The sequence below is a fragment of the Triturus cristatus genome, chromosome 2_1 (genome assembly GCF_964204655.1).
Source record: "Triturus cristatus chromosome 2_1, aTriCri1.1, whole genome shotgun sequence".
NCBI classification, from domain to species: domain Eukaryota; kingdom Metazoa; phylum Chordata; class Amphibia; order Caudata; family Salamandridae; genus Triturus; species Triturus cristatus.
Genome location: NC_140581.1, coordinates 879,245,442 through 879,258,155, shown reverse-complemented (window position 1 = coordinate 879,258,155; position 12,714 = coordinate 879,245,442). Strand labels below are relative to the sequence as shown.

The following is a 12,714-nucleotide window of genomic DNA, read 5'->3' as shown; positions in this document are numbered from 1 at the left end:
AAGTTATCCTGGGCAGTCTTCATTTTTATTTAAGAATTAACTTTTAATGCGTACAAAAAATGTTCTGTGCTCTTTGATTGAGCAACCTATAATAAGAGACAGCAGTCCCTCCAACAAACATAGAACCAATGTTACACAGAGCTGTATTGATATCTGTGTCAGAAATCTCCAAACGGAGAGACAATGTATTTATTAAGCGCACAAAAATGAAACACAAAACAAAATCTATTTCCAAATTGAGTGGGTAAAAGGTTGGAAATCAGCAGATTTAAAAACCTCAGGCATGTGCACACAAAGTGAATTCGTTAATAATCGCATAGTAGGAACACTCACAGTACAGAAAAACATCTTGTGCTTCATATAAATCCAAATAAAACAGTTTGGAGTCAAGATGTGCAAGTCAACGACGTTTCGATCCCAACTAAGATAGGGGGATCATCATCAGGACGTACTGATATATGCCTGAGAAGCGCCTGTCAGGAGAACAAGGTACTCGTCCCTGTTGAGGAATCCAAGGTGAGAATCAGTGTCCCTGAATAGGGACCTGAAAGAGCTCATTATGAAGAGATAGTTGCAAGGTCTGAGCGCAATATCGAAGTCTTACATTGGAGCACCGAGGTGGGAGCAGCAGAGAAAATGGATTGCGTGCGCGCAGTGGCACGATCATACCAATTGCCGCTCAAGGTTCCGCTTTCTACCAGTCACTACACGTACACTGCCAAATTTAATGAGTAGTCAGACACTGTAGTGAAGAAGTGATGCTTGTGTATATTCTTCACATAAACTACACCCACCACTAATACCTGACACTGTCTAGCATCCCTATTTTCACAAAAGCATTTCAACCCTCCTGGTCTCATCTCTTTTTGAGAACTTTATGAGCCAGGGATTTTGGCATACGGACGGTCACACCACATGTCTGATTTCAGTTATAAACACCTTTACACACTCCCGGGTCAGTAATGGTGCGAAGGCTACTAAATAATGTGCCACCTAGTCCCTGTTCAGTATTTGGAATTCTGTGTCTAACAGAGGTGTCTCTTGTAGGAGTGCAATGGTTCCGTTTTAAAATGTGAGGCAGTGGAGCACTTTTTCTTTTTACATGGTGAGATATGGCATTGAAGTTCAAAGAGTTAGCCTTCAGTACTTGGCCAAGGGACTGGGTGAGAAGGTGGTAAGGGAGGTAGCTGTCAAAGGCATAAATGCACCATAGTTGTTCACCTATGAGTCTTTTCAGCATGCAGCAGGCCTGTTGTAAAACACGATATGAAAGTGGAATTGGGAAGAAATGGATCAAGAGCTTAGTCGCTGGTGGTTGTTGAGTTTGTAGTTGTAAGGGTTCAAGTGAGTGATAGTATCAATGCTCAGGATAATAAGGAGTGTTAGCTGTCAAGAAGCTCAGATAATATAAAAAATCCCCAAAAGGAGCACATAAGATGTGGAATAGTTAAAGAAGGTATTAACTTGGAGTCGAGCAAATCTGTCATGATAAAATTAAGTATGAATAACAGCACCGGCTAGCAACATAAGGATTAAGAAATACACTGAATCAATACACAAATGGGGAGAGAACATCACAGCCCCATGAAGGGATGTTAGAGTAGTATAAAGGTTAGCAGTGCACAGGAGCAAGTGTTTTATGTGCATAGTTCACTCTCATTCTGTCTCCTAGGGTCCTTATAAGTATTTAGTTATGCAGCACAATATCCTTGGTGCAACAACATTAACTGTTGCATGTTTAAAAACTTATAAGGTTCTCAAAGGCGAGACCTATTGGCTATGCCAATGCTTGTTATTCAAAGGGAGGACAACAGTTGTTAAATTGCTTGAGGAAAATAGACATTGTCTGGAGCTCCTGAAGCCCACTCCACGAAACCCACAACAGGAGAGAAGAACGCCACCCTAACACAGGAAGTCGCCAGATAAAAATATAAGGCAACAGAAGAAGCACACAAGGATGCACATCGAACAACCTGTCCCCAGATGGGCACAACTTGACCTATGCGTGCATCAACATTGGGAGATCGGGGCAAAAGTGAGGAGGCTGACCAGAAGATCACCGCCACTGGTGGATAATGCAGTAAGTACAAAGGTGCAGCATTAATATGTATTTCTCTTTCCAAGATAAGGGGGCGAGATGAGGGCTGCCCGTCCAGGTACTCTGCAAACTACGACACATTGCTACACTGTACACTGACTATCAAGACTCAAGCGCATATACACAAATACTTGTTTTGAATTATAACATGGAACTTAACTCATCGATTAAACAACATAAAATATGGAGAGCTATCAAGAGTGAATCTTCTCACATTTTGTTGAAAGTTATCTTATGGCCAAAGACGATAAATTGCTAATATTGGAATCGTTTTTGGAACAGTACTATAAAATAGCAGAAGCAAAGAAAACTTGTGGAACTGTGAATACAATACATAAATAAATCACAACCTTTGGAACTATCATCCGCTGTAACCGACACTCAAGAAGGTACACATATAATCTTCGGAAACAATTAAGCTGAGAGATTGTGCTAACAGCCACATATGCTTCCAATTACACCCAAGAAACACACCTAAAAGATATCTTGATCCTGATAACGGACACTAAAAGATGGGAGATTAGAAGATTATAGTGGAGGAAGTGGAAGCAGCTATTAAATATCTGCCAAAAATAACCCCGACCAGATGACCTATCAAATATAAATTACAAACATACTGATCTCTCCTAGTTCCCGCAGCAAGAAAAAATAACATAATTCCTTCTTATACACAGGTGCAGTCACTCTAGAAATAGAGTAAGCAGATATTATGTTGGTTCATAACCAGGGCAAACGGAATGGTCAATGTGCCCCATATGGAAATGGCACAGAAAGGGAGACCCCATTGGGACGTACTTTGGTTACCAAAAACGTCCAGACCCAAAGCTGCATATGTATCCAACATTACAAGCCACTCTTTGAAACATGAGAGAAATTGACATACAATTAAGGAATAAAAATCATTCCCGTCTTCCTTCATACCTATCCATAATAATCCCAGCTAACATTCCGCTTCCAATGTTCTACACTTCCTAAAGTGAGACCTAAATTAGAATCAAGCCATTTAATCATTTGAAAAATGAAAAAAGTTTTTGGGGTGGAGGAAGCAGAGAGGCTGCCGTATTTACAGTTGCAGTATTTGCGTACTTGGCTCCGAGAGCGAGGAAGCAGGGACCAGTGAACTAACAGCAATGGAGTAGATATTACCACACTATGAAGCAACCAAAGGCCTAGTGCGAAGTATCTAAAAGGCAGATCAACCAGTCCTGGAGCCCCCAGGCGACGCACTACATGATAAAAGGACTGAAATAGCAAAGTGAAGAAATAGAGAAGCGTGCTATAAGATAATGAATAATTGGTACATGACACTCTAGATTCTGAGCCACATTAGGAAGACAGTGGGTTTCCCAATTTCAAACCTTAAATTTGTAGTGGTACAGTGCATGAGCCCCCCACGGTGGGAATCTATTGCCAAAAAGAATAGTCATTATTACCAATATGTTACTAGTTGTTAAACAAGGAACTAGGTCCCACGGGAAAAGAACAACCTCACTAGACAAACGGATATGGGCTAGAATATTTTGGACTGCAGGGCAATGGAAATTACCTTATATGGTTTATGAAAAGAAGTACACAAATTTAATGACCTCGCGAAACCTGCAATGACTGTCTTCCAGAACGAGGACCCACACTTGGCAAGTCCAAGAACATTGGTAGCAGTCAAAATGACCTGGGACCCCGAGCCAGTTATTCATAAAATACGGTTATTATCTTAAATATGAACAGATGGACACTCTCCAAGAGAGGAAACACAGTGCTGATTTTCTCATGTAGTATGTCTCAAGAGACATTATTTTAGTTGCAAGTGGAATAACTTGCGTTGGGAGTTTGGTGGGGGGTACATATTTGGTTTTAGGGTGAAGTTATGGGCTTAAAATTCTACCTAAACTTACAATGATATTTGTAATAAATGCACAATACATCTAGCAAGATTTTTTAAAAATCTGTGTTATGCCTCATTTTGCTGTTGAGAACCCAGAATAGGATGTATGTAGCGTGTGTGGTAAATACATACTCCCTATTCTGCCCAACTTTTAAATAGGGCCTCTGTCTCGCCTTGCTTTGCGAGGTAGTAAGTTAAGGGATATTTCCACGTGAAAAATAAAAACATTCATAAGACCCATATGCATTTCTGCAGTATGTAATCCTGTAGGTGTTTGCACGGAACAGTTGATTTGCATGGAAATCTAGGGTTTGAATAGATTCTTATTAGGAGTTTTAATATTCTCCTGAAAATATCAAATACTTAGAAATCATTGTTAGAAAACGTCCATGCACCCCTTACTAAGTCGCATGTGCTTACCGGAGCAGGCAGTGGCAGTTTAAAATCCTATTGATTAGAGTCACTGAAGTACCCATGATATCCTGTGTTCATCAAAATCCAACCAAGAACGGAAGAGGGGAAACGTTTTGACTGGACAGAAAAGGCATTTCTTTTATGGTTACTTAAATGACTGAAAATATTATCCTTATGATTATAAATTCTGAGCACCAATGAATTTAGCACGTCAAGCCCATGATGCGCCTGATTGTAGCATTTATCGTGGCTCACAGTTAAATGTCGGCATACTTTTGCATACTTAGAACCTCCTCTGAGTTTTAGAAGCGTTTCTATACTTCTCTGTGCTTTCTCGTAGATGGAGACTTCTTTACATTTACAAGACACGAGCCTGTTGGTGTGTGCGGTCAAATTATCCCAGTGAGTATAACATATTTTCATTGTTGACAGAGAACAATTGCGAAAACTTTGATAAGCATATGATTGATAGTACAACTATATATAACTGTGTCAATAAATGAGATGCAAAGAGCAAAGTGTGGGGAATTGAAAAAGTATGTGTGTTCATTTTATATTGTTTAACACGTAATACTTGGCAGTGTCACAAATATTCACTGTTTTATGCTCTCGTAATGTTGGCATACTATAGTGACATCCTCCCTCAGGAACGCAACTTGAAAGCACGTGCATGAGGGGCTCAGCTAATGCTAAACCATCCACATCAGAAGAGCATTGCCTGGATTCTTTCCAAGGCCATCTGTGAGGTCATCTTGGCTGTGGGGATCCAAAGCTCCACGGTCCATACGGCTCGACTTCCAAGCTCCTCTGTTTCCTCATCAACAACTTACAATCTATGATTGCTGAAGATCTGTTAGCTCCTCTCAAAAGCAACCCATCACTTGCCCTTAGCTCCTCAGGGGAACAAGAGGTTCCCCGGGTCTTTGGTTACTCAGACTAATAGGTGTGGGCCCAGGCGACTCTTTAAAGATAATTTCTTCCAACTCTGGGATCAAAGAGCATCCTGTTTATCAAAGTGATGCATGACAACAAGGTAGGATAATATATAGACTTGCATCCTTTAGAGAATGCCTGCTGAGTCCTCTTCTCCATCCAATACACTTCTATGCCTCGGGGGATATGGGAGCTAATCCCAATATTTACCAACGCGGTTTCAATAATGAATTGAACATGGTGAGCCTTCGTGTCTTCCTCCATTGTAAAGGTACAGTTACTGTTAGGCAGGACTTGGAGAGGGGTTTGCATACACCTCAGCCATGATTGCCTCTATTTTCCACTGTGAGATATGTATGTAGTGGGAAAATACCTCCTATATCAGCCCATGTCTCATATGAGTGGAAAAACCAAATCTTATGTCTGGTATCCTGAATGTCCCCTTACTGGGTAACATATCGTTGCACCGAGCTTTAAGCTCTTCATTTTCAAGGACAGACAATTTCATCTTGGCTTGAGGACCCTGCCTGCTACTTTGGGGCTAATGCTGGTTTGATGACCGGTGGGTGCGATCTGACTTGAAAAAAGACTTGGATGTACTATTGTACATATGCCCCCATATGCCAAAGGCAAGCCCGTCTGCGCCCGCCCGCGACCAGACTGCGGCCGGGGCCGGGCATGCTGTCGGGGGGGGGGGGGGATTTCAGAGGTAAGGATCGTGTGGTCACGAGAAGACCTAGGGGCGCTCAACACGGGTGCTGTGTGTTGCGCTCACAGGATAGACCTACGGTCTGATACCCTCCCTCAGACATGTGGGGCTTGTGGGAAATCTCTGGATGTGAGGGGCGATGAGAGGGAGGAGGTGTATACCAGGCCCAGGCCGCTCACTAACAGAGGTTTTAGAGCTGGCCTCCTAAATTGTAGATCCCTACCAAAGCATGCAGACGACATCTGGCTGCTACTGGAAGGTCATGAGTGGGACGCTCTGTTTTTAACAGAAACCTGGCTTAATGAGGACAATGTGACCGCCATTGCACTGGCGGTACCTCCAGGTTATAAAATGTGTTTTTCTAACAGGGCAGGCGCTAGAAGAGGTGGGGGGGGGGTGGCTGCTATATTCAAGGAGCAGTTTATATTAACATCCTCTGCCCCAACCCTGATTCCGGGACTGGAGGGACTGCATTTTTGCCTTCAGGTGGGACCTCAGCTATCACTAGCGGGACTGGTTATATACCGCCCTCCTGGTGGGGATGAGCCCAACCTGATAGCTTTGTTGGATATGATTGTGCAGAGTTCCCTCCTTCACCCTCACTTCCTCATAGTAGGGGATTTTAACATCCATGTGGATAAGGAGGGTTGCACCCCGGCAGAGACATTGAGGGCCACATTGAATGCAGCGAATTTGAGACTAATCAATAATGGCCCCACACATAGAGCGGGTCATACGCTTGATCTAATTCTTTCCAACATAAAAAATGTGACGGTGGAGGCGGCACTGCCGTTGGTTTGGTCAGACCATTCATTCATTCCATTTAAAATAAATCTAGCGGTGGATAAACCTGCGACAAGCAAGTGTTCCTTTATGAGGAGACAATGGAAGAAGCTAATTCCTGCCAATATGGGCCCAGTGCTAGCTCAGAATAAACAAACGCTAACTTCGGATGCTAACACTGATGCTCAGCAGTTTAATGACTGGATTGAAAACATGGTGTCGTCCATCGCGCCAGCAAAACGCACAATGTCCAAGAGGGAATCCCCGTCCGCTCCCTGGTTTTCACAGGACCTTAGAGTAGAGAAGGCAGCCTGCAAGAGGCTAGAGAGGCTCTGGAGGGTAAATTACGGGACCCTGGAAAAAGCGCGTTACAAGGAAGCCTCCAAAAAATTGCAGAAGGCTGTTAGAAAGGCCAAAAAACAGTTTTTTGCGGCATCGATTCAGCAGGCAGAACACTCTAGCAAGGACATTTTTAAAGTGGTTCAGTCCTTTTTTAAACCTAGATGTATTGAGAGGAAGGTACCTCCGTCGGTCACTTTGTGCGATAGCATTTCTGATTTCTTTGATCAAAAAATTAAGCGAGTTTATGAGTCCTTCGGCCCTGAGAGGAGGACGGTGAAGACAGATCTGGCTGTCAAAGAGGTGACTGGTGTTTCTCTGGCTCAATTTCAGCCTATAGCACTGACTTCGGTCTTGCAGGAATTAAGACGTTGTAAGTCAGGGTCACCTGACGATCCCTGTCCACCTAAGCTTTGGAGTAAAATGGCTGACTTTGTGGCTCCCACTTTACAGCATATCTGGAATTCGTCCATTTCCTCCGGGGTGTTCCCGGAGATTTGGAAACATGCCACCCTCCTCCCATTAAAGAAAAAAACAAATGGGGACCCCACGGACCTCAGTAACCTTCGTCCTATTTCTCTGCTGGCTGCACCGGGCAAAATGCTTGAGAAAGTAATTCAGCGGCAGCTAAGTAAATTTACGGAGGAATATGGCATACTGCATGAAACGCAGGCAGGTTTTAGACCCGGTTTCAGTACCGAGACTGCTCTGATTGAGGTGGCAGAATCAGTGAGGTGGTTGATGGATTCGGGAGACTCAGCCATGCTGGTGCTCCTGGATCTATCGGCAGCTTTTGACACGGTTGACCACGCAAGGCTGTTGAAGCGACTGGTAGAGGTAGGCCTCCAGGGCCAGGTGCTGGGTTGGATACAGTCGTATCTGACTCAGAGAACCCAAAAGGTAGCACTGGGGACCGTTTCCTCCACACCTAAGGTTCTTGGGTGTTGGGTCCCTCAGGGTTCGGCACTTAGCCCATTATTATTTAATATCTACCTTGCTCCGCTTTTTACATTGATTGCCAATTGGGGAGTCAAGGCAATCTCATATGCTGATGACACCCAACTGGTGTTTCCATATTACGTGGTGTCGGAGGCGGCCTTTTCAAGCTTTAAGGGCTGTCTTCAAGACGTCGCATGTTGGATGAACACCAATAAATTAAAACTTAATGCGGACAAGACGGAAGTGATTTTCTTTGGAAAAAGTTCCCCTCCCCCTTCTGAGCTTTGGTGGCCGGCAGTGATGGGACCGGCCCCTTCGCCTAGTCAAACGGCAAAAAATCTGGGGGTGCATTGGGACGATAATCTGTCCTTTGCCTCGCATATCCAACAGGTAGCTGGATGCTGTCTAGGCAAGCTGAGGAACCTACGGAAGATTCTGCGACTTCTTCCTGAGAGTTGCCGAAAAACAGTAATCCATGCCACAGTAACGTCAAGACTAGATTACGCTAACGGCCTCTATCTGGGCTTGCCAAAGTACCTAATCCAGCGACTGCAATTGGTCCAGAATGCGGCTGCGAGACTGCTAATGCGTATTCCATTTAAGCATTCAGTCTCTCCGCACCTTCGTTCTCTTCACTGGCTACCTCTAGCCAGTAGGATCAAATTTAAGGCACGTACGCTGACTTTTAGATCTCTGTATGGCACTTGCCCAAATTACCTGAGAGCTCGGCTGCCGAGATATACTCAGTCCCGCTCCCTTCGTTCCAACTGCCGTGTTCAGCTTGCAGTTCCACGAATAAAAAGGGCCCGGCTAGGAGGAAGAACCTTCTCGGCCAAGGTGGCGGCGCTATGGAATTCTCTACCTCCTGCGCTTCAGCAGGCCCCCTCTGAAGCCTGTTTTAAGCAGCTGCTGAAGACTTGGCTCTTCTCCCAACCGCTCTAGTTGCATAAAATTGGTCTCTGTGTTTATGCTGCTCCAGCGCCGGGACACCTCCTTGTGAGGTAGCTGTTCGCGCTCTAGAAAATGCTGTATTGTTATTATTATTATTATCTTTGTGATACCCAATCACTGTTCCATTGACAACGACAAGGCAGCTAGACATCTCCTACAAGCAGAATTCCTGAGAAGGAGCTTCTTTGAATTACTTTTCAGAGCGGCTGAAAATTGGTGGCAATCTTTCCTGCCGCTCATGTCAAGATATAATTTTTTACTTAGCCAGGTCATTTTATGAGTTGAATCCTGCTCTGAACACCTTCCTGAACTCAGTTGGGGCAGGAATGTCCTCTGCTTGGCAAATGAGTGCGTGGCCTAGACCTGACTGCATGTGAAACTGGTATCTTGACTTTAATTGGCCCAACTGAAGCTTAGGCCTTTCCATGGTAACCTTAAGGGCCAAAACCGTTCTGCTCCATGGAGAGGTGCACCAAGTGTGCTCTCACTGCTGAAATGGGATTAATGTCCATAACCTGGACTGTTGACATGAAGCGGAGGTGGCAGATCTTTCTGAAGTGATAAAAAAGAACAGACCTTTTTCTTTGTTTCAGTGAGAGTGTGGCCAACTGGACCTAATCATGCAAAGTTCCACTTTAGTGTGACACCCGACTCTTGGTCTGACATCCTATGTGTTTGTTGTGTCCATGTATATGTAGTAGGGTTGTTAACAGGACTCCGTGTTATGGTGCAAGTTTGCTGGGACCAGTGGGATCCATTATGGATAGCCCCTCTTTGACATGGCAAAAGGTAGCGGAAGGGAAACAGCTTTGTCAGACAGTGTAAGTGCATTTTCTGGATCCTTGAAGCTTAAGATAGGAGGCCTAGACACTAAAGTGAGGAACCCTGGACAAAGGACTGCCCTTAAACTGTCTATACGGACCTTTCAGCTGCGAATTGCTGATCAGCCTTTCTTGAAGAGGGCCATTTGCGGAATATAAGGGGAGAGGGGCAAGTCAGGACATTCAGTTGTTCAAGCTGAAGGCTTTTCTAGGCAGCGCTTGTCCTTTTTTTCCCACTGATTGGTGCTTCAGGAAGGCTGGTTACAGTCAGATGCAGAATCTTCACACTTCCTTGTATTCATGTTTTGGCCATCCTGATCACTACTTGCTGTGGGAATCATCACCTTCCATAAAGGTTGGTATCTGTGCTGTATTCAAAAATGACATTTTTTAAAGGAACCACCTCAAACAGTTAAAAAATTGATCAATATCCCCTGTCTGGAAAATGAATATGTCTGATCCAAGCTATCCAAACTTTGTCCCTATCCCAAATTCTTTTTGTCCAAGCAAGGGAGTGCTCCACAGAGTACCTGAGGAACTGATGTGAACCAGAGCTGGTGCAAGTCTGAAAGCTAGTCTTCCAATTAAGATGAGACATTATCGGTAGTGCGCACAAATTCTAAATTGAGTTTTGGGTCTGCTTAGAGCCTGCCTGGCTGCTTGCTTAGAGAGGTAGAGAAAGTGCCTTGCCCTGCAGGATAAAAGAGTGTCCAGGAGAAGCCCAGTCATGCCCAGGTGAGTGGACCATTCACTAAAAGCAGAATTATGCTCAAGTGTGCCCAGAGATGATCTAAGCTGAGAGGCATCACCCGGTCTCCTTACAGGGTTTATTTGGCAAACTTCATGAAGTGAAAGCTCCAAGTGCCAGAATGACATTTGGCATCGCCACCATTTTGCAAGGGGTCTGAGTACTGCCACCAATGTGCTGTAAATCCAGATGTCACCACCAATATAGCCAGAAAACTCCCCAATGACCTGAAGGTAGCAATTGCTGATGAAAGGACAATCAGGGGTACGTACCTGGTGTGGTATCTGCAGCTCTGTTAACTGAGATACAGGCGACTAAGTACAATCCTCAAGCATGCCTACTGGAAAGTTTTCACACACTCACAGGAGAAAACAAGAAAGTAGATTCAATTTTGTTCTTCTACTGACAATGCGCAGGTTCGCAATGGTTTTGAAGGCCATCCAGGTGGAAAACTTTGTTGACCATTAGCATTCCTACAGAAGATAAAATAGGACACTGGCAAACATATTGTCCTATGCTCATGAGAACTGAAGTTAGGAGAACTAATCAAGAAATCCGACGGGAGACCACCCTGAGTCCCACAGACACTGAAGGAAAGAATCCCACACCTCTGAAGCCACACTTTGAGAAACAAGGCAACACGTACATGTAAAGGCACACTATCAAGTAAAACCTAAGGGGGAAAAAGCTGAGCAAGTTACTCAAGTAGAATAGGAGGATCTGTAGTAGAAATATAACTATGCAGACAACACCCCATGGAACAGCAACATAAGACTGGCCACAGAATACATATAAGGAAAGAAACACATAGCCTCAAAGTAAAGTGAATGTTCAGCTACACCTCATTGACAGCTTTCACAAACACTATGCAGCCTCATGACTCATTAACCTCTGATCTCGACAATCTGATCTTCTGCCCTGTGCAACATTGCAATCAAGATGATGTGGTCCGTCGGCTGCGCTGCCGCCTCTGGTGCAGGAAACCAGGGTTCGAGCCTCGAGGTCGCGTCCACATCCTGTGATTCTGGGCAAATCACTTAATCTCCCCGTGCCTGAATGTGTAATGTAAATACGGTGCTATGTAAAGCGCTCCAATACTGTCGGGTCGAGTTCGCGCTATATAAATACGCAACAACAAAAAAAAAAATCACAACAGCACCTGAAAAATATGGACAGGCCTCCTAAGGCCACATTGTGCTATCTATCTTCTGACATAATGACCACATCACTATGTTTATATGAATCTACCTGTTAAAGTCAAATTTGGTAAAAAACAGGGCCATGGCTTCTTCTTCCTCTGAGTTCCTGGTTACCATGTTTACCTGCTCAGATATCCATACTAGGGATGGGCGAAATATTCTGTTCTGCCAGCGGATTGGTAGAATTGGCAGAATTCTGCCAATCGCCATGTGGCGGAATCTTTTCTTGTGTGTGGCTCCAGAATGTGAAATTGACAAACTCAAGTGAGATTTGGTGTCCCATAGTGCGATTTCCAGTCTATAGGAGGACATCTGGTGAGATTTTTTTCTAACGCGGGCAGTCATAACCGTTTGCGGTCCAAAGGCTGTGGCTCGAGTAGTACATCTACTCGAGTAGTTGCATCCTGTGGTGCATGGTGTGGTGCAGTTCGCACTTATTTTTTTGCACAGAACGTGCTCCCGGTGCTAAATCCCAGCACAAGCAGCACTGTTTCAGAAGCACGAGTAGCTTCCATATGCTTTAAAAACTGGCCTCAAAGTAACCCGGAAAATGCCCGGTGCAATTAAAGGCTTGTCCAGCCCTTTATTGCTTATTCATTGGAAGAGACTGCTGAGCTCAATGCATCAATTGACTATTCCTCTTTTGCAAATGATCTTCTTGGTTTTGCATCCGGTTTGATCCTGGTGATGGAAGCTACACACCTCAATCAATCAATCAGGCATTTATTAAGCGCGACTACTCACCCGTAAGGGTCTCAAGGTGCTGGGGGTGGGGAGTGCAAGTTCCAGTCCATCAAAGAGGGGGTCTGTCGAAGAGCCAGGTTTTTAGGTTTCTTGCGAAGATGGGGAGCAATGTTGTTTGTCTGAGGTGGAGCGGAAGGGCGTTCCAGGCTCTGGT

At 44.4% G+C, this 12,714-nt stretch overlaps 1 protein-coding gene across 1 annotated transcript in view; it reads left to right on the top strand.

The window, feature by feature from the left end:
- The window catches only part of ALDH1A1 (aldehyde dehydrogenase 1 family member A1), a 188,253-nt gene that overhangs the window by 57,030 nt on the left and 118,509 nt on the right, over window positions 1-12,714 (top strand). Inside the window, exon 5 of the mRNA XM_085633036.1 lies at window positions 4,735-4,796. Within this exon, the coding sequence (XP_085489162.1) occupies window positions 4,735-4,796 (62 nt within the window). The remainder of the gene's footprint in view (window positions 1-4,734; window positions 4,797-12,714) is intronic.